This window comes from Sparus aurata, chromosome 15, assembly GCF_900880675.1.
Source record: "Sparus aurata chromosome 15, fSpaAur1.1, whole genome shotgun sequence".
Taxonomy (NCBI): Eukaryota; Metazoa; Chordata; class Actinopteri; order Spariformes; family Sparidae; genus Sparus; species Sparus aurata.
Window position 1 is genome coordinate 10,269,687 of NC_044201.1, and position 22,622 is coordinate 10,292,308.

The following is a 22,622-nucleotide window of genomic DNA, read 5'->3' on the forward strand; positions in this document are numbered from 1 at the left end:
CCCCTTGTGGACTGTGGCGCAATGACTCTTGGGTATTCTGTTGGTGTTGGCGTAATTATGGTTCGTAAATGTGTTTGTGAATAAGATGATATGTAAGATGGTTGTGGGTTAATTCACGTCATTTGTTCTGTGGTTAAATGGAGTTGAGTTTTAACAAGTATGATAAACATTTTGACACCGTGAGTGAAAGGGTGTTTGCCGGGAGAAACATCCCGTCCGTTACTTGGTGAAACTAGCTAGATTTTGCTAAAAAACGTGAAGCGAAGTGTATTTTACCTTTGCCTATGCACTGTGAGATACGTGGGATTTGACCCGGTTGAAAGAAGAGTGACCGCAGATATTAATTCTTATTTCCCCGAGTCGCCGATTTTCACTGTCCACTTTGTTATAGCATCTTACTTTGAACACGCCATTTTCAGTCTCTTACCACCGGCAAAATGTGAATACGCGAACTGCTCCGAAAACGAAAGTGAAAGTCAAAAATTGCGCTCCCAGCAGTGAGTGACCCAGCTGTTTTGTATATCGTTGGCATGGAGACAAGTCCCGGTGCACACGTGCTGACCCAACCAAAACACATAGTGAGGGAATAACAGTTCGGGGGCCACAAATAGGAGGCTGGCGGGCCGGATGCGGCCCGGGGGCCGCCTATTGAGGACCGCTGCTCTACACAAACGACTGCACCTCAGGAGACCCATCTGTTAAACTCTGGCATCATCCAGGATGGTGATGAGTTGCATACAGCAGGGAGGATGAACAGCTGGTACTCTGGTGCATACATAACAACTTCAGGCATGCTCAAAACTGTGGCGATAACAGATGACTTCAGGAGGAGCCCCTCCAACATTAAGCCCTATCAACATACTCTATTGCACTGTGTCTGAAAACCTACAGGTTTCTGGATTCCACAATCTCCCATGACATAAAGTTGGTATCCAACACTGACAAAATAACCAAAAAGGCCCAGCAAAGGATGTACTTTCTAAACCAGCCCAGGAAGTTCCACAGGAGCTGGCGATCCAGGTCTAAACTGCCATCATCTGTTTTCTGTAGCCACATCACTGTCTGGTTTGGATTGGCCACCAAATAGAACAGAGACAGACCACAACAGACAGCCAGGACTGCAGAAAAAATGATTGGTCCCATCCTGCCCTCCATTGGACTTGGACCGGAACCCCTCACACCTTGGACAACTTCTCCCCTCTGGTGGTGCACTGTATGTCAAAGTTCCAGCCACAAGACCAGTTTCCACGCACCATCACTACTGTCCCTCTCACACATGCATATGCTGCAACACTTAAATTTTCCGGACCCTGCCCCTAGGTGCTGGCTGTGACACTGAACAGACTTTTTGTACAAAGTTAAATGTTGATGCTGTTAATGAGCTTGCACGAAGTGTCGCTGCTACAAACTTCTTAGCTTGCCTGTATATTGCTTCCCATTCTTTTCTTGGTATTTCGGATACATCCAAATACATGTAGTACAGATATCAGCACAGAAACAGTCAATATTACAACCACTGTTTTTTTCCTGCTTTGTCATGAAAAGGGCCTAATTGTTCTGGGTCGTAACTTATGCAATAATATTTACAGCTAGATGTTTCTACCCTTTGTCTCTGCAGAGCAGCTTTTCAATAATCTACTCTATATCTCCAAATTTAACATGAGGTATTGTTTATTAAGTGATATTTTTCTTGTATTTTTCCCTGTATGATTCAGGTCTCAGAAAGGACATGAAGTTTTTAATAGCCACATTGGTAAACAGTCACATCATTGAGAGATTTGGTGTGGCCCTCTGGTGAGTGGTATTAAGGCTGGTTTCCAGCTATTAAAAATGTCCCTTTATGCGAATGGCATCATGAATTTTTTTAGATAAAAACAAAGTATTCCTACTGGATGCTAGATGCCTGGCATGAATAGATTTCAATGCAGGCCTACTAAATAACTCAACAACAAGAGCCTCAATGAGAAACAGTGCTAATTTACGAACCAACATGTCACCCAGGTTACGCTGCAGCTGTGCACCACAGCTCAGCTTGTTCTGTGTTTTGATTTGTCTAGGAGCTGCTGGAACATGAGGACTGTCATTTGCTGCTATTACATCTCAAGACAAAAGCTTATAGTGTAGTCAATTCAGTGACAAAAAGTTGGGACACTGTTGAAATTTAACTAAAACAAGAATGCAATGATTTGCAAATCTTTCTAACCCATAATCAACCAAATTCAGTACAAAACCAAGATATATCAGATTTGTGTGGTTATACACTTACTCTGAATTTGATGCCTGCAACATATTCCAAAAAAGTTGAGACAGGGGCCTGTCTACCACTGTGTTAGATCACCTTTTCTTTTAGCAACACGAAGTTTAGCAAATCCACATACTTGTCCACCCTCAGTGAATAAATTCAGTCCCTCACCTGCAGCCAAAATGATTTTTAAGTATTACACACTTAAAGGTCAAGGTCAATTTATAGTAACGATAATGCTTTGTAAGGCTTTGTCCGTATGAGCAGCTACATTTGGTATCACCATCAGCTTGCTGAAATGGTATAAACATGTTAACAGAAAGACAACTTAATGATCCTGATTGTCCTGTCCTTACTTGTTTGTTACTTATTGTGAGAAGGTGAGCACCCCCCCCTTCTCACCGTCTCCTCGGGGGAAACGCCGATGTGTAGCGTGGCCCACGAGGGAGCGAAGAGAGACTTTTCTCGGACCTTTGTACACACACACGCACACTCCTACACCCGCACACACTCCCGCATATGATGCTAAGGGCTCTATGAGAATGTTATATTGATGTGTACGGTTATGAAATGTGTGTATTGGGCCGTGCGGGGTTATCGTATGTGGCATGAGCCGGGACCGGCGTCGGGAACGCAGTGCGCCGTGGCTCGCATTCACCACACCCACAACTCACCTGTGACAGTTTTTCACTCCTCTCTATCATCCTGGCGTGTAGTGAGGTACCCACTACTCGTCCCGCTCTTCATCTGTTCACTGGTAAAGACTCTGGTCCTGCAGACATTCACGTACATTCAGCATATTCACCTCCACTCCCGGGCTGGATCCACTGCTCCTCGGCGGAAGCGCGCGCCGCTGCAGGGGCGGTCTTTATCGAGCGAGGGGCAAGGGGGGCATAGCCCATGTCGCCCAGGGGTGTTTGTTTTGTTATTATATATTGGTTTGTGTGATTCTTATGCAGAGAGGTTGGTTTGTCAGGTTAAATATTGTCTGTGTCACAAGGGGATTTTGTATTGTTTGTTCTGGGATATATTTATGTATATAATGTCATGGGTGGACCACTATGATTTTGGTGTTCCCCCTCATTAATGGTTTGCCCCAATTGGGCTTAGCAGGCTGCGTTATTTAAAGGATCTTCATTCAGCTCTCTGGGGCTCTGAGTGGAAGTAGCCTGGTGTGAGGCTATGTTCCTGCCATTTTTGTTTGCCTGACTTTGTCCTCAGAGTTTGTGTGTATTTTTATTGGGTTTTTGTTGTAAAATAAAAATCCTGTTCTTTTGGCACCTGACGCTTTGCTGGCTCTGTTTTCCACCTCCACCATCTGAGTCTGGCTTGCCCTGATCCCCTTTTCGTGGGGAGATCACTCTGGTCCCTCACACTTATATATAGTATATATAGTCTTCCCTCTTAGTTAATAGTATATTGCTTTTAGAAAGTGTTATAAAAATATAGACTTAGCGCTTACGCATGAATGTTACATGCCATGTTTGAAATTTCCATTAACAGAGTTTTACACTTCAAAAAGTTTGAGGGTCGGAAATGAATATAAATTGTATATATGAAATTTAAATATCTGAGACCCCATCTTCCCAGATCAATCTCAAGGCCTGTGATTAGATCAACAGACATTAATCTTCCCAACTTTAGTTCAGCATCAGCATCTTATGGCTGGCAATTTAAGAGCAAAAGAAAAGTAGGTCCATGGGAGACAGAGCCATGAGAGTCATAAGTCAATATGCAAGGCAAGCTGTTAAACGAAGCCAAAGGACTTCACATGATGCATGAGCTTTGAGATGGGTCCAATCAGTCTCATGTCATCACAGCTAGGTACAATCAAACAAATGGGAAATAATAAAGAAGGACTATGCAAGTGCAAACAATCCAGAGCAGGTGGAAGAAATTTACTTTAATTATAGATCTGCATTATTGAATAAGGTCCTCACCTTCAAAAAGTGACTGCTTGAGTTTAAAATGGCTGTAACACTCAGCTCAAATCCAATGCAAAGCTAATTAACCATTTAAATAAACTTGATGAGTTTTAGATAGGTAGATACAGCAAATACACACACAACATTCATTTTTATGTACTTAAATTTATTTCATCTCTTTACTTAGTTAACAGTGAAGAGTGAAAGTACAGATCCTTAAATAGTTGACATTTGGGTAGGTTACTCTCATGATGAATAAGTCTACAATGTGGCACCATTATAACATGCAGCTTTCAAGTGATGTTTAGTATGTCGTATATTACATATCTGATGTCGCATATGACCTTGCTGTCGACAAAGTTTTCTTGACAGGTAATAATTTTACCGAATGCCTTTTAGTAATGCATTATTATGACTTTTTTTACAGCAAAAATCGATATACTGATGTACCGCCTCACTGTTACAAAATGATAGCCCAACCCCAACAGTATTGGAGGCTAGGGTTGGATGGGTTATAGGCTGTATTGAAGAGGAACAGAAAAAAAATCTTGAGAAATACATTTCAGTTAGCTCATTTTTGGACAATGAAAAATAGTAAATTCCAAATTATGAAGTCTGAACAGGAACTAGTTTTAATCTATGTGAATTGAACTTTATTCTAGTTCTTGTGAAGTGTGAAGGTGCACAACACTGAACATTGCGCTCAGTTTGATACACTGCAGTTGTAGGACTGTCACTGTGCAAGAGCAATGTAAACTACTATTTTTTTATAGCAAGAGACACACTGTTGCATATATAAACTGGTAAAAGCACTGGTTTAGTTTAGCAGAGATATGGAAAAGCAGACACAAAATAAGGTCATACAAAAGGATACTAATTTTTTGTGTTGAATATAACTTTAAGACCACTAGACACGGGCTGACGGAAAAGCCAAAAAACGCTGGAAAAGCTACGGCTTCACTCAAGCTTCACTTTATGTTAATGTTGAGTGCATGAGATAGCAATGTTACACACTGTTTACATCACAGAGTTGTTTGCATTAAGGGTAGATGGCGAGTTCTGCACCATAGTGATAAATGAGAACATGAGTCATGGGTAACATTTCCACTGCTTATGGAACCCGTCACTTACATGCCATTAAGTTAATCAGGCTTTATAGTAACATACACAGAGCAAAGAATGCTAAATCACACTGCTCTTTGCACATATGGGAGGATTGCCACCACGAAGTGTTTGGCTGCTAGTAGATAGAAGAGGCAGGAGAGAGCAAATAAAGTCGATGAAGGGATTAAAAGAGCTTCTGCATTTGTGTCTGTGAGAATAAAACAGGGAGGGCAGCTGCTGTTGTTGCCTAAAGGCCTGATTTCTTTGATTGACTTCATCAAAACAAGAAACATCAAAAACAAAAACACACTGGGAGTTTTGATTTCCACAGGGCATTCAATAACAACATGGGGTCAGTGCACACTTCTATCCCCAAAATGTACTGGGTAATTATCCACTCTTTAGAGGAATGTGAGAAGCAAAGTGAGAGAGCACTGGATACAATTCCAGCTGAGACGGATTACATGTCCTTAAGGGAGATTGGTTCTACAATTTACTTGACTAGGTTGTGTATTATTCATTAAGAGCTCCACATTCAATTATTGTGTAATTTGTCAAATATGACTCTTTGAGCTAAACAGAAACTGGATAGATTGGGGTTGCCTGTCACTTTTAGTCTCACTCCCTGGGTTGATACCCAAGTAGTTTTCTTTGCATTTTTTTCCCCAGAAGGCACTATTCTATGTTATTCTCACCCTGACACCAGTGCCACCACCTCAGGGGAATATTCACAGTCTAGTTAGCAAGATAACAGCTATGAAAAATGGACAGCATTAACAAGTGTTACAGCACAGTCAATTTTTCCGATCCAGGAAAAAAAGAAAAAGTGCAGAATGCTGAGGGAATCAAAATACAGGCATATATTAATGGACACTGAGGTAGATCTATATATATAAATAGGCAGCAGATAAGTGGTTGATAAGCCAGTGAAGGTAGAACATACATCATGCAATAGTCTGGGGGTGAAAGACAGCAGCCTGGGCAATTTGAGCAATTGAATGCCAGAGCTCTAAAATCACAAGGCATTACTAATACTGAAAGGCCACTCCATCACTAGGTACATTTCAACCAAGAGGATGGGAAACCATTTACACAAAAAAACTGCACAGCAGCTCAAGTGATATTTTTCAAAAACATGCTTTATCAGCCAAGACATATCCACTGAAAAATCTTGTTGGGTATATCTGACAAAAGACATTTTAGTTAGTCTTCATAGCTCAAGACATTTTCATAATGTCAGATGTCTCAACAGGCAGAGCAGAGGTCCTACAGGGCTGGCTAGATTTGGAAATCACCCCATTGGATGACTTGCCTTAATTAATGCAGATATAGCTCCACTGAACACAGGAAACAACATTAACCGCTTGTCTCAAGCCCCAACTCACCGTGTAAGTGATCACTGCCAACATGCCAATCAAGGTCAAGGAGCTGATGGAGAAGGACAGAGCAGGTAGACCATCTGCAGGTGGAAAGACAAAACAGACATTAGGGTTTTGACTCTTGGCCACATGTGCCAACCATCAAGTCTAGTTTCTTGAGTGCACTTTGATTATTATTATTTTTTTTTTTACAACAGTGACAGCTATGTTTCCAGCATTCAAATGATCCTGCAGGGACTGTATGAAATGAGAAACACTGCATATACATTTATTTGAATATTCTAAAGATGCTTCTAAAATTTCATTGCAGCACTCCTGCAGACAATCCAATGGAAACATTTCCCGAAGACTGCTTGACGTAATGTAGTTTGCTCTAAATCCCTCGGCTGTGCAGTGCATATAATTCAAAAGGAACAGGATTGCTGTGTTTCTTGGTGAGACACAACGTGACTTTAATGCACAGAGCCAAAACTGCTGTAACCAATCTGAAGCTGGTGCATCGACAGGAACTGGATGGAAAACATAGATTAGCAAGCAAATGTCAGTTACTCTCACTCAGCCAGCTAACATCTAGGATAGGAGATAATCGCTCTCTTCAGTGGGTGTGATCGATAGAGTTTGATGCACAACTTTCTTAGTGGAAACTGGTGGAAACTGTAATGGAGACAAAGGAATACTAAGGATGGTGAAAGTGTTAAACATTGTATTGTCTAAATAAGTATTTGAATTATCCTGAGTAACTGGGACTTTGTTTCTGAAAATACATATTTGTTTGTGAGGTTTAAGAGCGCACTCACGGATTTTGCAAACAGGGTTGGTTTACTTTTCATGTGGCGTACTACACAGTGAAAACAGTTGTGTAATGTCTAGTCTGGAGGGATAACCAGAATTATAAATTTGTGTTATTAGGGCTATCCCAGCTTGGGTTTATCTTTTCCAAATAAAGCCTGAAGGTCAAAACACAATATTACTGAAAAAACAACAAAATGTAAGGAAACACAACAGAATTTTACAAAAATCTATGATTTTCTGTCAAGTTGTGTTTTGTTAAATGTTGCAGTTTCTATATAATTGCTGTGTTTTGTGAAATTTGCTGTTTTAACCTTCAGAGCCACTGCAGTTCTGGTATCTGTTGGATATCACTTTGTTTTTGTTTTTTGTTTTTGTGAATGTCCTTATGGACATGTAATGCATGTTTTGCCTCAAAATATATCATAAAGACATTATAAAAGACTGCAAAGACAGAGTTGACCCCTTTCAAAGCCTCCATCTTTGTGCCAATATTCTTAAGGGAAAAAATCAGGGAATCAAATTCTTTGAATGTTATTCACAAGGACAGGAAAAAAGTATCATGTTCATATTCTGTTATCCACCTTTAATGAATGCACTACAGCAAAGTCTTACTCTTGAAAGACACATCTGGTCACCACTTTTTGCCATCATTGACTTTTCAAACATTGATCACAATCAGCTTTTAAACAGCTGGGTCTTTCAATGTATGTAGCTTGAGTTGATGAGTGTCACCTTTGATTGAGGCATAAAGGGGACCACCCATCAGGCAAGGGCAACAGTGGGTGTCATACCAGCTGTCAGAGCTGGAGTTAGAAGACAGGGATTGATGAAGAGGCTGATTGCCTCTCTCCCCTGTCAAGATCCCACCTGTTAAAGGGTTCTATGTAAAAAGCTACAGAGTTGTTCTGCATCCTCTCAGCAGTAGCTTCATGGTGCCCAGCCCACCTGTCAGCTCGGGCATAGGTGGCTCTCTGCTTGCCTTTCTCCTTGACGGTGGCATTTGATAGGGAATATTAAGTCAGTATTCAGGGCATGTATAATTTGTCCTGTTTATAACATTTATCACTTTCTTTTAGAGGCATTTCACAACCAGCAGGACAAAGGAGTGGAAAATGGAGATAAATTATATGCCTGCTCCCCATTGTATTGTGTGCAAAAAGAAAACTTTGAAGTCTGACAGCTGGGCTGAACATTAACATTTGAATACATGTTTCCTATTTCCGAGTGTTTCATTGCGATTTTTGCTGCCTTTGTTTAGTGGTGAGCTTGGTAAAATAGACAATAGCTTCATGTTCGGCATGGAGAACATTCTGTTCATGAACTCCACACAAAGCAAAGGATAGGTGTTTCCTGCCACTCTTCTTGGTTTCTTGAGCAGATTTTCTGGGGATTAATCAGAGGGAATATTGTCCATTATCGGTGGTGCTTCCACATCTGTACAGCTTTGATTCCAACAGCAATGGAATGAGGTAGCTTTTATCTCATCCTGCATATAGCCCTTCAGGCTGGTGTGCATGCATGAGACTTGTACAGAGAGGTGTTTATTAAGGAGCTCCTTTAGTCCTAAGCACCCTACTTATGTGGAATGGCAGAATCATCAAAAGCCAGTAAGAAGCAGCTGTATGCTCCAGGGATGGGATATAGTTACTGTATGATGGCAACAATAATCTCTTACTGCCACAATGCATTATGACAGCATGCTGTTAAAGCAAGGTTGGTCATGTTACCAGACACCAGCAGTTGTAAAAGTCCTACAGTATGCTCTGGGAAATGGGATTAGATCATAATTTGAGTTTAAAACGATATTTTGGGCATGTTGTAACTTTAAACTCACAGCTGAGGGACACCATGCTAATACAGATAAAGCACGATCACAAACTTGAGGGCCGGCAAAAAATTCACTTCAACCCCCTTTGCATTAATCTGTCAATTGAAGCCGTAAATGTATTTTAAATAATGTTTTTATCCTTGCTATTTTATAATTCAGTTAGCCAAACCATTGAAAATGTACTGTGTATGTGCAGAGATCATCTAGAGTCTAGATGATCTCTGCATCTAGATTCTAGACAAACAGCATGATTTATTTACACAAATGATAAAGCCTGAATGTAAAATGCATGCGTTTGACTTTATGGTTTTATGAATGCACATCAGAGTTAAAAGGCTCTCAAGACACATTGAAAACTTGACCAATGCATAGGTCTGCAAATATATTAATATACTGTAAGTGGTGTCTTATTTAGACTAGAATTACATTTCATTGAAACAAAATGCTTCCACCCTAATTCTGTCAGAGTGGATTACTGAAAGTTCTTTAAAGGACAATAATAAGATTTCGCACAAAAAGCTTTACTGGTCTGTGAATCTTTGAATCACATACAGATTTTAGTTGTGGTTGCATTTGTATTGGTATTCCATGAGGTCGAAATGTTAGTACAACAACTAAAGTATCTGCATAGTGGTTTTATGCGTCAGGGCGCCATGAGGTCACAGTGACCTTGACCACCAAATTGAGGCCAAGTGAACATTTGTACCAAATTTGAACAAATTCCCTCAAGGTTCATGACATTTGGTGTACATCACTAGATGGGATGGACAACCCATAAAACATAATAAAAAAAGCTCTCAAGACACATTAAAAAAATTACCAACGCACAGTGCTGCAAATGTATTCATAGGGCTAGGCGATATGGCCAAAAGTGTTATCACGATATGTTTTTTTTTACATTGATCGATGTATAAAATTGTCACGATAAAAATTTTTAATAATAATAATGTTAAATTGAAAATGCAGTTTTAAGAGTATTCTCCTTAGGACAGAACCCAAAACAAACCAGAAGGTTAATTATGGTTTATAAAACACATTTACTTATTGTCAGATACAAGATGACAAACATTCAACAGGACCAACCAACCAAATGGCTTTATGTTAAACAATGAATAAATACAATGACAAATATGTACAACAAATTGCTTGATTCAAATGTGTCTCAAACATTTTAGAGGTCGTATACTGAACTGAACATTGGTCAAAGAAAATAATAAAAAGTTCAATGTTGAGGATGATTATGCTACTGTAGTCTGTGAATACTGCTTATTCTTGAGCTTGCAGGTAGTTGTTCAGTTCAGCTTCATCAGCCTCCTGTTGTGCAAGACCTGATGTGGTTCGGACATGCAACCAGATATCCCCTTTTCATCTCTGAGCTGCTCCTTCACCTTTACCCTCCAATCTGGGTACAGCTGAGGGACTGATGTTTCGCAGCATGTATTTAGCATCCATGACCGTCATTAGCTTTTCGAAGCCCTGTTTTTAAACTGTGCTTATAGGCATCATATCTTTAGTGGTACAGTAAGTAATTGCACTTGTTATGTCTTTGTATCTCTTTGTTTCTTCTCATATGGGGCAATGGCTGGAAAAGCAGCGGCAATTGTTGGTTGTCGAAGTGAAGTTTGACTAGTGGAAGCAGTGGGGCTGGTCTGTCGGCTACTTGCTGTGAGGCTGACGCTAGCATGATACCGCAACTGATGCTCTCATAGTTCTGCTTGGGACGGTACCTGTTGAGATGATGGAAGAGGATGGTGGCCGACATATTTTGCACCTAATGCTGGTCTGTCATTTGTCAGACTTCAGGTAGGAGAACTATTTCCAAATAAGCAAAGTGGTTTCCTTGCACTCGGTTTCGCTAGTCAGACTGCATTTTCTCGTCAGCTCGACAGTGTCATTCTGAGTTGCTGTGAGAGGGAGGGGCCAGAAACATGCATCCACCACATGCATTTGTTTCTCTGTGTGATTGGCTGTTGGTGTAGCGTTTTCTAGGAAGAGGAAAACGGACTCAAAAAAAAAAAGTCTTAAATGTATCATCATTATCGTGGAAAGAATGTTCGAGATCGTTTTATCGCACAGCCCTATGTATTCATATAGTATATATACCACGTTATTGAAATGAAATGTTTCAACCCCAATTCTCTCAGATTTGATTACTGAGAGTGTAAACACACAAAATTCTGATTTTGCACAAAATGCCGTCTGGTCTTTGAGATTTTGAATCCAGATACATATTTTAGTCAGGGTTGCATTAGTATTAGTATTCCATGAAGTCACAATGTCAATACAACAAAAATAAAGAGACATCACCAGCGTGGATAAAAAGTAATGTAATTAAATGCAGGAAATACAAAATCCTCCAGGATTCTTCTGCAGGTCTATGGAATCCTAAAGTGGTGACCTCTCGAAAACCCCACCCAGTGACTCAGACAGGGTTTGGTACTCTGAACTGCTGTTTGCTGCGCAGGATCAATTAACAGTCCAGTGAACATCTCGTCTACTTTTCATTCCAAAACTTAAATTATTGTGCATAATATGGTCTTCAAAAGCACAGACTGATATGCGGTACTTTTTAAAAATATCCATTATGATGTAATTATACCCTACAGAGGCTACAAGTCTTATCAAGTTGATTGCCAAATTACAGTGAAATGAATGGATACCAGTGGCTGCTTCGGATATAGGAAAAAAATAATTGAAAACACACGGTGTGCTTTTGTCGCTGCTAAATAAGAATATTAGCTATAGTATACATGATTGGGTATATTGTACATGCTCTGAAACAAGCAGAAACAATTGTTTGATCAATCTTTGAACATGTCCTCATGTTAATGTTTTGTTGTGTTGTGCATTTTTTTCCCTCCATTTTCCGAATCATGTGGTTTATGGTATAGTATCTTTAGAGCCCTAGGATTCAGGGTGAAATATGACCAGTCAATTCCCTTATAGGAAAACACAGAATAACTAAACTGAATTAAAGTATTTTTTCGACTGTAAGCGATGAGGTCTGAAGAGACTCAAATACACTGGTAAAAATAATTTCTACGGTTCAGTTCTGCTCATACACTCACATGTGTATGTGTATGTCAGGGTCATTATGAGGTTATTTGTTCTTTTCTCAGTAATAATGAGTATGGGCAGGAAAAGATAAAGAGTCGAGAAATCTTTTCCAAGTAATTTTGCTAGTTTAAGATGGATTCCCACCCACTCCACTCCTCCTTGAGTCATGGCCAGAAAAACAAGAGTGCACTGTATGGTCTTGCATACCAACATTGATAGCTACTGATCTGAAGTACATTCAGGCATCATTGGAAGATTGGAACATGTGTAATGTTGGACCTATTAAGGATGCAGTGGCCTTAATGAACAGTCTTTGCAAAGCAGTCAGCAGGTTATGTGGCAAAAGTGCCTTTCTTTTCCACAATTAACCTCCCATCTGGAGACAGATGAGATGGGGTATTAGAAAAGGGATGATCCTTGCATTTCCTCCTCAGCCGACAAGCAATTTCCCCCCGTGCCAAGGAAGGAAGGTTAGGGAGAGCGTGTAGGGGTCCACTATTGTCAAGAGAGGCAGATGGCTCAACCTCCGTCTTGATCCATAGATGGCAAAAGGCCAGAGGACTGCTAGGAGTCCACATTTGGCAATGCTCCTCAGGAGCTCAGGAGCTCAGGAGCTCAGGAGCGCTTCTTCACAGGGTTGGGATCACACAGTCAACCATTAATATTATTTTACTTTAACTGGTTAATTTAATTGCATGCACATTGACATTCCAAATTTTAAAGGAAGTAGTGAATCCACAATGACGGTTGGGCACAGACATCTGGGAACAGTGTTGCACGGTAAACCGATACTAGAAAGGTACCACGGTACCGAGCCGTTAAAAACAATACTTTTTCAGGTTTTATTAGTATCGGTACTTTATGAACTTTGTGCGACAGCGAGGCAGCGTGTCTGTGTGTGCAGCTTTTTCATGCTTCCTCACTGCCTGCAGACAGAGTGGGCGTGGTTCACGGTGACAGACAGTCAGAGCGAGACAGACGTGTTGGCTCCCTTGGTCATTACGGATTTAAAGCATTGTTTACAGAAGGGCCTTGTGGTGTCCGTGGGCTTGCCCTTACTGTCGGCAACGTCCGTGCGTCTGATTTTTCAACAAGCCTTGGACGGTCGGAAGGACCACTCACGCCACTTTCAGCTGACAGACATGCGGACTTGTTCAAAGAGTTCAAAGAGCTGCAGGTTAGCGATAGATAATGTTAAATATCCCCTGGATGGAAGTCAAGCAAACTTTTTTCACCATCCGAGTTGCATGAGGCAGTCAGGGGTAAAGCTAACTGTTTAACAGTCCAATGTGGTTCCACACATCTCTGTATGCAAACGCAACGTTCACACTGGTAACATGAACTTTACCATAACATGCGCTGGTGTTCAAGTATGCTGATCAACAACACCACTTATAAATGATCTTTTTTAAGTCAATCAGTACTAGTAATATAATCATAGCATGTACATTTTTGTCAATAAACTACACATAATGTAGTCTGCAGGCTAATAATCCAGGGTTTGAACTTTATCAACATGAAATGCAAATTGCAAATTTCTCCTTTGTGGGACGAATAAAGTATTATCTTATTTTATGAATTGCCACACTTACAGTTAATGTCATTTATGTCCATTATTTTTATGCTGAATAAAATTGTAGTTAATGTGCTGTTAATTTTTTTCTACTACAAGCACTGAGCTTTTAATGCAAAATCAGTTTTTGTCTTCTTGGACACAGAAGCTATAAAGCTCAGCAGCTTTTACAAACATATATATTTTTATTTTGACTTGAAGTGTTTTAATTAATAAAAAGAAATTAATCATTTTAAGTTCCACATTCTGTCATCTGATATTTTATTCCATTACTTTTGATGATGTTCTAGTTTTCAGCCGTGGTATCATTTCAGTAACGGTATCAAGATATTTTAGGCAGGTATCGTACCAAAGTCATAATTTTGGTATCGTGACAACACTATCTGGAAATATCATGTTATGTAATTTCTTGTCCATCTAAGAACTTTCAATGACATCATTACAGAGGTGGGTCCACTGGTAGTAAGCAGATTGACTCACTGTGAATCAATACCGACTGAATCAAGGAAGATGTAGGCTGAAGTTCATACGATTACCTTGGTCAGTAAAGGCATGCTGAGTTTTCTATTATCTTTCATGCAGCTACATGCACAGAAAATATGTTCTGTGTTTCAGAAGGGTTCAATTATTGGCCTGCATCAAGCAAATAAAACAACTAAGGAGACTGCTGAAACTACTAAAATTGGGTTAAGAACTGTCCACAGCATTATCTAAAACATGGAAGGATAGTGGTGAACCGTCATCTTTGTTAAAGAAAGGCGGTTGGAAAAAATCTTGAATTATCAGGATTGGAGATCATGTTTTGTGGTTACTGCAGCATGTTCCAATATTTGTTTTTTGTTGTGTGTATTTGCAGCATGTTTTTGTATTTGCAGTGTGTTTACTTAATGAGTATTGGAAAACTGATTTGCTTGTATTTTGTCCTTTTGTGCTGAGTTGCACTACATTTGCCCTTGACAACCACCGTTGACTGGCAGCTTATCGGTCTCAATCCTTTGGTGCGATCACACTTTGTCCCACTGGCTAGCAGCAACGTGATCTTTGAATGTAAGCCATCCTGTGACATTGCAGCAGTTTACCCATTAATGGTTAACATTCTATTACCTGGACTTCCAGAGCAATAAAAGGGGAGGAACCTGTCAAAATCTACCTGCCTCCATACACACGACATGTGTCTTTTTGGTCTAACCTGCAAAATATGCTTACCATTCTGTCTAAACAGCCATTAAACTTCACACTGATCAATGTGGCTGGATGACAAATGGATATTAGAAAGAAGATAACAGGAAGAAGCAGGAAAGAATAATCGATGTAGCCGTGGACATGGGAGAAAGGGAGTAATGAATGTGAGTAATGATGGAGAAGGGTGGAATGACTGAAGTAGTCTGACGTAAAAAGATATAAAGGAAATAAAATATGATGGTCAGCTGTAAAACACAAATTGAATATAACAGGAGGTTTCTCCTTGAGAGGATATACTTACGACTACTGCCAAGCTCCTCAAAGAGGTACTGTACTTTCTCCCATTGAGTGGAATTCTGACTGGGTGGGGGCTCAAGTGGAACGAAGGCTCTGAAAACAATGACACAACAATCTATTAGAAGTAAGGACAATGCATGAAATGCAATGCAAGAAACATCTGTACTTCTAGGCTGTCACTGCCCCAAGTATACAATATGCTCAATCTTAGTTTTTGTAGAGGTGATGGTTTCAGCAACAGGTGTAGTTTTTCTACAAGCCCCCTATAAAGGAAAACAAAGAAACATTACCTTTATGTATTTTAAATCATTCCACCACAGTCAAATATGTAAAGCTACCAATGTCCTTACTGTTTCTGAAACATGGCAAGAGAGCCAGAGAAATAGACACAGATAGATAATCTGCTGCTAGTTCAGCTGAAAAACAGTAAGAATACATCTTATTTTCTTACATACAGTATATAAAGGGAAATTGCAATTGACCTTTTGGTTATCCATCTTAGTACTGCACCCTTGAAAACTGGATTAATTCCTATTTGTAACACAATGGACAGTCTTCTGAGCTCTGCATCTCCTCCATTCCCTTTCAATTTATTTTGGTAAGGAACAAACAAAAAACATAAGCTGCTTAAGATCTCAAATGTTATAGCCTTACATATCTAGTGCTTATAACCATGACTGTCATAACCTCCAGAGTGACTTTAGCACTTCTGTGCACCAAGTGTTTATTTGCATATTTGTGCCCTTTAACAGTATAAGACAACTTCCAATCACCCCTTTACACCTATGTTTCCTTGAATGGGCAAGTGTATATTGTAATATGTTCAGTTACATCCTGTAAGTTCGATTTTCCTAAATACATGTAGCCATATAGATACATCCCTCACATAGACAGATCTACTGTATATCATTGCCAAGGTATCCTTTTGAATACAACTTCAGTTATTTAGGAACAGATATTTAAGTTTTATTTAAACAGCTCCTTGATGTTGAGGGGGAAAAAATTAAAAACATATTTGGTCAACACTTTTTGGGACTACCAGTATACACTAGCAGTCAAAAGTCTGGACACATCTTCTCATTTAATGTTTTTTCTTTATTTTCATGGCTATTTACATTGTAGATTCTCATTGAAGGCATCAAAACTATGAATGGACACATGGAATTATGCAGTAAATGAAAAAGTGTGAAATAACTCAAAACATGTTTTATATTTTAGATTGTTCAAAATAGCCACCCTTTGCTTTGATTACTGCTTTGCACACTCTTGGCATTCTCTTGATGAGCTTCATGAGGTAGTCACCTGAAATGGTTTTCCAACAGTCTTGAAGGAGTTCCCAGAGATGCTGAGCACTTGTTGGCCCTTTTGCCTTCACTATGCGGTCAATCTCATCACAAAAAATCTCGATTGGGTTTAGGTCAGGTGACTGTGGAGGCCAGGTCATCTGGCGCAGCGCTACATCACTCTCCTTCTTGGTCAAATAGCCCTTACACAGCCTGGAGGTGTGTTTGGGGTCACTGTCCTGTTGAAAAATAAATGATTGTCCAACTAAACGCAAACCAGATGGGATGGCATGTTGCTGCAGGATGCTGTGGTAGTCGTGCTGGTTCAGTGTGCCTTCAATTTTGAATAAATCCCCAACAGTGTCACCAGCAAAGCTCCTCCTCCATGCTTCACGGTGGGAACCTTGCATGTAGAGACCATCCGTCCACCTTTTCTGCGGCGATGGAACCAAAGATCTCAAATTTGGAGTCATCACACCAAAGCACAGATTTCAACTGGTCTAATGTCCATTCCTTGTGTTTCTTGGCCCAAACTAATCTCTTCTGCTTGTTGATTTTCCTTAGTAGTTGTTTTTTAGCAGCTATTTGACCATAAAGGCCTGATTGACGCAGTCTCCTCTGAACAGTTGATGTAGAGATGTGTCTGCTACTAGAACTGTGTGTGGCATTCATCTGGGCTCTAATCTGAGATGTTGTTAACTTGCGATTTCTGAGGCGGGTGACTCGGATGAACTTATCCTCAGCAGCAGAGGTGACTGGTGTTCCTTCTTGGGGCAGTCCTCATGTGAGCCAGTTTTGTCGTAGCGCTTGATGGTTTTTGCGACTGCACTTGGGGACACATTCAAAGTTTTTGCAATTTTTCGGACTGACTGACCTTCAGTTCCTTAAGTATTGATGGACTGTAGTTTCTCTTTACTTAGCTGATCGGTTCTTGCCATAATATGAATTCTAAAAGGTTTACAGCGCTGTCAACAAAGCAAAGAGTGACTACTTTGAGGAATTTAAAATATGAAACATATTTAGAGTTATATCACACTTTTTTGTTTACAACATAATTCCATGTGTTCACTCATAGTTTTGATGCCTTCAGTGAGAATCTACAATGTAAATCTACAATGTGTCCAAATTTTTGACTAATAATATATATCTATACAAACTATATTAGGGAGAAGGTCAACCGTATTGATGCTACATATCTGTGCAGACTTTGATTCTATCAATCATTAAATCCTTGTTGACACACAACAGAAAAATAGGCCAGAACCCTTCTTAGTATTTAGCCTAAAAATCCAATGAAATAGTGCTCTGTGAATTTACAGGGATTCTTTTTCTAAAGTAAAAAAATCTGTTAGTCCAATAAAAAAATTTGGTGAAAAAGATTACATCAGCATCTCAGAGACTTTCCTTTGCCTCATGCAAAAAAACGAATTCAAGTCCCAATAGGATTCATCTGCCCAGCTATCATGTGGATAATCCCAAAGGCACACACTTGCACTTAATCTTTTTCATGCACTTCCTTTCAGTCATGTTATTTGTCATTTGACATTTTTCATTTTCAGAAAAAAACTAAAAACCTCATCAAAATGACCTTCACCCTTTTCCAACTCTTCACAGATGTGTCTGCAGTAAGGACGTTACTCTCACAAATATAAATATAAACAGGTTTTCTCTTTAAATGAGACACAGAAACATATAGAAAATGTGTGCTATGACATCATTTCATAAAGAGAGTTTAAAAATACTGCAAGTAGTCACATACTCCAAACCTCTGACAGAACTCAGCTTGTATTGCTTTAGTCTTAAATAAAAATTGACTGGGAAATTCTCTTTGAAGGCACCTTTTCAGAGCTGCCATCCAGGCTTTTTCAAAGCATCAATCAATTTTCTTTAGATCATCACAAAAGGCACTGAAAACTGAATTTGAGACTAAGTGACATGTCGAGGTAAGTTATTTGCACTTGCCAAAAAACCTAAAAGAAACCTGTAGCAGTGAAAGATCAGGGGTCATTTAAGAAGTTTAAGACCTCGCCAGGTTTAAAGACAACAAACAAAAGCCATCAAGGAAAGACTCGCTGAGTGAGCAGTCACAAGTGAACAAAGCCATTATGTCTCCTGGCATCAGAAAAGCAGCCCAGGATAAAAGCTATCATGTTGTTGAAAATCAAAGGACCAAAGCAACAATTGCCAGAACAAAGCGGCAATAGTTCCAGTTCATGAGGTAAAAAGAGGGGCTAAATTGCTTATGTCTATGAAACTTTCTAACTTCAAGCTGTAAGAAAGTATAGTCATGTGTCCTTTATTTTCCCAAACCAGGTAAGCTTTCCAGACATGCACCATTTAATGGTCCAGAGAGCACATCAAATCATATAGGTTGGACTCTAAGCATGTTGCTGTCACAGCTGTGAAGGAAATCTATTATGTAGTACAGGCGCTACTGAGCAGAACCAGTATAAAAATGGCGGATAAATGGGACACGGCTGAGAATGTGAGTCACTATAGATTTGTTAATAGAATGTCACAAAAAGACTCAATGTTCTCTTCACATTGACAAAATGCAAGGAATTTAGTTTAGAATCAGACGGACAAGAATAAAACCTATATTTAGACGGACGAATATGGCTTTTTTTTGTCTTGAATGGCTTATCATGGCCAGACAAATGGTACTGTAGCTGTTTGAAGGGGTCCTCCTCTCATTAACTGAACACAATGACATATCCACACCCCCCTCCACCTATCGTGTACTGAAGCAGAAGAAGCCATCCGTGTCTCCAGCTTACCCAATTAAAAGGAGCACCACGCAGACAATGGCAAATCCAATTGTGTACTTCAGAGCGTTTTTCACTTGCTGTAATAAAAGAAAAAATTAAACTGGTCAATCGTAGGCATAAAGTGAAATATTATTATTCATTGTGATTGAGGGAAGGGGTCATCCTCCATTTAGCTGACGACTATGGTGAGTGAGAGGTATATAGAGTGAGTGTAGATCCAGTTTGACCTGGCAGAGATAACATGTCACTCCCAGTGCTATTCAAGGAGCTTTTAAAGTAACAATACAAAAGACCTCACTGTCTGAGAGAAAGTGCCTCTGTCAGCTCAAAACTGACACAAAGATGGAAGAAAAGACACTGTGAGATAGCTGGGGTTTGGTACATCACTCACTAAAAAGACTTCTGAAGATAGGGATTAAAATATTTTTTAAATTCCAGGTGAAAATATGAGACCTATAATTTATAATATGGATGCAAGGGTTTGACAATGTGACCATTTTAGTGCCACAAACTATTACATACATATGAAATAATTTGAACCTTTTTTCCTTATACTTAGGCTTTTATTTGACACAATGACATATTGTCTGTATCCCTGTGACCTGTGAAACATGCTGACTTCATTGTCTACCTTATAAAAACAAGAAAACCTTTTTGTCTTTATTTTGAATTGTTTTTTTACAGCAAAGATCTTTTCATCTTTTATAGATATAATCTCCAATTACTGATGATATGTTCTCTGCAGTCAGTGTAAATGTGCATCATATCACCCTTCGTTCTTATGGTATATATGGGTGACCTTCTGAGACGTGTATGTCCTGTGACCTCATGATGGCAGAATATGAGATCACAAAAGATTGCTCTACAGCGTAACGAGTGGCTTAAAATCTACAGTTATTTTCAGTAGCCAAATGATTTTCAAGGACATACTTGTTATTTCTGAGTATGAATAGAACTGCAAATAAAAAATAAATAGAAAATAAAATGGCATTATGTATTTAAAATGACCAGCATAGGCCCTGATCAAAGTCACTGTCAGCAGAAGCATGACTTTATATGAAAGAGACTTGCATTTTATTTTTTTTATCAACATTATATAAAACCCATGCAATCAAAAAAACAATATGGAATAAGCTATATCTATGTCCTGTCTGAACAGTTGATAGGAATAATAGTTACTAGATAAACAGTACAGGCAGAGAAACAAATCGCATTGAAAATACAGGTGAAATTAGATGTTATTTCTTCAGTGCCAAGGCACAACAAACTCACAAAAACATCAGACAAATCAACGAAAGCAAAAATACTGAGGAAACATATCATCTATCTTGTTATTAATGTTCAGGCAGAATCCAAAGCAGTTTATTGGAAAAAAATAAATTTGGAAGGAAAGACATTTGCTTTCATTGCTTGTCAAGTAAAATGTGGACAAATGGATTCAGGTTGGAAGTTCACCTAAAAATTACTTCAGGGCATTTTAGCATTAACATATTGGTCAGCTTCACCTAAATCATTTGAATGAAATTCATATTCCACATTATCGCATTCAAGAATGGCATGGAGTTGTGTGCAGAAGAAGAGGGGTGCATTCTTACCGAGCATTTGTTCACGTTGTCATCATCCCTTTCTTCATAGTAGAAATAAACAAAGGGGATCCATAGGAAGACACAGAAGAGGATGATGGAGTAGAGTGCTATATAGACACAAATGATATATAGAAATGCAAGATTTAATCAATGACCTAGAGACAAAAACTGCCAAAACTGAAAAATCATTAACCCTTCCTAGCATACAGTATGGTAAACATCCCAGATCATAACACATATATGTTACAAGATTGCAGTGCACTACATAAAAAAGTACAAATCTAATGTTTTTGATTCAGATTTGTAATTTTGCTTATTTTTTGTGCCTGAATGATTCAGCAAACATCATTTATCTCATGCAGGTTTGATATTACTGTAGGGTGTGCTCTGTTTATTCACTTGGAATGATGCTGAATTTCCCTCAACAGGCTAAAGGCAATGTAAAGTAAACATCAAAACTGATTCCTTTGAAGCATATGCTATAATTTCTCTAATCAGGTTGTACCACACTCAAAAACTTAAAGCTATAATTCTCCCTTTCAGTCATACCCCCCACTTATGAATGATAATAGCCGTTGTGAAAAGTTAAAAATGTCAATGAGTTGTTGAATTTTTGCACAGCATGTCAGAAAAACAGTTTTAACATATCCTACATTATCATCCATTCAGCACAGTATAAAGCCAGTGACCTCATTCCTTAAAAAAGTTTTTATGACAAATTTAGGGCCTGGATTATTTATCAATTCATCAAGAAACATTGATACCAAATAATTACTTTCAGTCAACCATAAATGCATATTTGTAATTATAAACACATTTAAGTTGTTTTATTTTTAACCATAACTCAAATGTATCATATTCCATCCTTAAATTCATAACTTTACTCTTTTCTGAATTATTTGTTTAGTTTGTTACTTGACAAAATACTGCGGCATCTGTGGTTGTCTTTTTCATATGACACTGTTCAATAGGCACCACATGTGTGATAATTAGGCATTCTCTTAAATTATCAGTTACAAAAAAGTACAAAAAACACTTTCAGGCAACCACATCCCACTAAAACAAAGACATATGGGGCTTGTGTTACATTGAAGTGCAACTAAAAAAACTGATGCAATTCCCATTAGCTGCAAAGAAGCAGACACCCAGGGTAGTTAAAGCAAAAAAGCCTTTAATATAACACAACAACATCTGATATATAAAAATAACTTGCGGTCCCAAGACATGAGAGAATTTCAACTGATGTTAAAGCTTCCATCACATCCTATTGGAAGGTGCGTTGCTTTCTTTCTGTGCTTATTGTGTTTAATTGCTTTGAGTTTTGCTTAAATTCCTCTCTTTTACTTGGAGTAAAGCGATCCAGATAATTCATTCTTTATGACAGTGACCCATGAGTTCCGTCCAGGGGGTATCCGATACAGATGCCCAAGCCATCTCAGCTGGCTCCTCTCGATGTGGAGGAGCAGCGGCTCTACTCCGAGCTCCTCCCGGGTGACAGAGCTCCTCACCCTATCTCTAAGGGAGCGCCACGCCACCCTGCAGAGGAAACTCATTTTGGCCGCTTGTATCCGGGATCGTATTCTTTCGGTCACGATCCAAAGTTCAT

At 39.1% G+C, this 22,622-nt stretch overlaps 1 protein-coding gene across 1 annotated transcript in view; it reads right to left on the reverse strand.

Moving 5' to 3' along the window:
* lmbrd1 (LMBR1 domain containing 1) overlaps positions 1-22,622 on the reverse strand; it is a 71,324-nt gene that overhangs the window by 32,972 nt on the left and 15,730 nt on the right. Inside the window, exons 4-7 of the mRNA XM_030441431.1 lie at positions 21,026-21,123; positions 19,440-19,507; positions 15,384-15,472; positions 6,657-6,730 (exon numbers count right to left, since the gene is read on the reverse strand). Of these exons, the coding sequence (XP_030297291.1) occupies positions 6,657-6,730; positions 15,384-15,472; positions 19,440-19,507; positions 21,026-21,123 (329 nt within the window). The remainder of the gene's footprint in view (positions 1-6,656; positions 6,731-15,383; positions 15,473-19,439; positions 19,508-21,025; positions 21,124-22,622) is intronic.